The sequence below is a fragment of the Podarcis tiliguerta genome (assembly GCF_965153285.1).
Source record: "Podarcis tiliguerta genome assembly, chromosome: 14".
Taxonomy (NCBI): Eukaryota; Metazoa; Chordata; class Lepidosauria; order Squamata; family Lacertidae; genus Podarcis; species Podarcis tiliguerta.
In genome coordinates, this window is record NC_139547.1 from 35,924,275 (window position 1) to 35,926,810 (window position 2,536).

At 46.2% G+C, this 2,536-nt stretch overlaps 1 protein-coding gene across 2 annotated transcripts in view; it reads left to right on the forward strand.

Moving 5' to 3' along the window:
- The window catches only part of CLUAP1 (clusterin associated protein 1), a 54,685-nt gene extending 52,163 nt beyond the window's left edge, over positions 1–2,522 (forward strand). The window contains exons 12-13 of one of the 2 annotated variants that reach the window (XM_083412466.1): positions 367–423; positions 1,616–2,522. In XM_083412466.1, coding sequence (XP_083268592.1) covers positions 367–423; positions 1,616–1,768 — 210 coding nt within the window. In that variant the 3' untranslated portion in view covers positions 1,769–2,522. The remainder of the gene's footprint in view (positions 1–366; positions 424–1,615) is intronic. The other variant, XM_083412467.1, reaches the window with a different exon arrangement.
- Positions 2,523–2,536: the final 14 nt, after the last annotated feature.

The window sequence follows — 2,536 nt, forward strand, 5'->3', positions numbered from 1 at the left end:
TTTCCGGGATTCTTTGAGGAACGCCGTAGCTGTCAAAGTGGAATAAGTGCTTTAAATGTATGGTGTGGGTGTGGTCTCTTTGGTGCCACTGAGAGGGGGGCTGTACCCTGTCAACCTGCCCTGCTTAAATTCTCCGCAGGCAGGCAGGCGGGCAGGCAGCTGTCCCACTCCACCCAGTTGTGCCGCTCACCTGTCGTCTTCTCCTCCCTCCTTCCCTTGGAGACTCTGCCCCCTCTCCCCAGTGCCTCTTTCACTCCCATTCATTTTTGCAGTATTGGCTGGTTTCATTTCTCTCTCTCTCCTAATTTTTCCCCTTTCTGCTTCCATCTCGCGTTGCCTCTGCGCGCTGCTGCTCCCTCTTCCAAGGTCGGGGCAGCCAGAGCCCAAGCCAGTAAGCGCAAAGTCTCCAGAGCCAAGGCTAAGGTGGGTGTGACTCCTGTCTGCAGTGCTTTCGCCTCCACTTGCCAGGGCCCACACACACACAGCTCTGGTGGTGCACAGCCCTCCTTCCCTGCAGCTTCTCTAGCAATTTTCAGCCATCGGTAGCACTCAGTGAAAAGAGTGAATAATGATGAGATGCATAGTGGCATATGGAGTTTACACAAACAGTCAGGAGAGGCCTCAAAAATGTTTTGGCCTGTGTTCTCAGATATCAAGGGAGAGGCAAGGGCAGTATTTTAAAAGACAGATCTTGGTTGGAAGCCATGCCAGAGCTATTTGTTTTGGGGAAAGCAAAACACTCTGCGCATGCTCAGCTATATACTTTATTGTACAATATTCCTATCTGTTACTTTAAAGGAGGGGCATGGTCAAAATGAAAAGGCAACTCACGCAAGCTGCTGCCACGTGATTTTCTTCAAATCTCTTTTCCCGCCACAGCTCCCCCTCATGGAACATGGAAGAGGCTTGTGTGGTGGGACGCAATAATTGATGTCCTTCCTCACACAGTACCTCATGGCAATTGCTCCAATAAGATGCTGTGAGGGCCATCCATGGCTATTAGCCCTGGTAGCTGGATGTTCCACCTGCCGTGTCAGAGGCAGCATGTCTCTGAATACTGGCTACTGTTGCCCCCAGTTTCTGCTTGATGACTTCTCACTGGAGCATCTGACTGGCTACTGCGAGAGCAGGAGGACAGACTAGATGGGCCTTTGGCCTGACCCTGCAAGGCTATTGAGAGCCAGTGTGGTGTAGTGGTTAAGAGCGGTAGACTCGTAATCTGGTGAACCAGGTTCAAGCCTCCACTCCTCCACATGCAGCTGCTGGGTGACCTTGGGCTAGTCACGCTTCTTTGAAGTCTCTCAGCCCCACTCACCTCACAGAGTGTTTGTTGTGGGGGAGGAAGGGAAAGGAGAATGTTAGCCGCTTTGAGACTCCTTCGGGTAGTGATAAAGCGGGATATCAAATCCAAACTCTTCTTCTTCTTCTTGTGATCTTAACCATATCAATTTTAGCTGATTAACTGACAAATATTTTAAATTGAGTAACAGCCTTGTTATTAATAATGATAAGCTCTTTTAGTGGTTTGAGTCTAATAGTTTCTCACATTGAGCCTTCAAGACAGGGCAGATTTTTTTTTTAAAGAAACCAAATATTAAATAAAATATTTTTACAGGAGGACACTGAAGATAGTGAAATTGATTTGGATGACGACGACGATGATGATGACGACGACCTGGAAGACGACAGCATGGATCTCTCTCCCAACAAGGCGAGTCGGAGGGTGAGGAAGCCCGAGCCCCTGGAGGAGAGTGATAATGACTTTTGAGCAGCCGGGTCATCTCCAGAGACAAACCTTGAGGAGCACAGAGAAGCTAAAATGTTGACCCACATGACTCTGACAGGATGTACTCTATAGAGTAAGGCAACCTTGATACCAGTGAAAAGAGTACCACAGTAGTAATATATCTTGGAACTCAAAGTAGCTTAGCTCTTTTGCTGTTGTCAGTTCATGAGCAAGGAAAGAACACTTACATTCGGGGAGCTGTGATGTCACGCTCCATGGTGCCAAAGTTTTAAGAGACCCAGCAACACACACACACAATCCAGTAACACAAAGCAGTTTAGACTCCTACAAGATTCCTGGTATCTTTTTGATACAAACATGAATCTGGAATTGTTTCAAAGGACAATTCAGGATAAATTAACAGCTGGGCTTCAGATTGAATTCTGAACTATCATCCCAAGTGCCTCACTACCCTTGGCAGAAGAAAATGAATTCTGTCTTTTGCCAAGAACAAAGGAATATTGGAGCCCCAGCAAATGTTTCCATCACTTTTACCAAAACTGACAAGGCAGGAAAGGAGCCCACAATTAGTTTGGGTCTCTGCTTCGTCTCTAATTTACCCCTTTGCTATATGAGCACATATAAAGCACTGTCATATTGGGATAAAAGAAGCTCTAAGAATGATAATATCTCCAACCTCTTTATTTAATACCAAGTCCTTGCCCACACATGTCCATGCTAATGTAAAACCAGGTATCAGTTTGGTTTTCCTAAGCAACTTTTCATTTATTTATTTTTTTAAAAACCTCA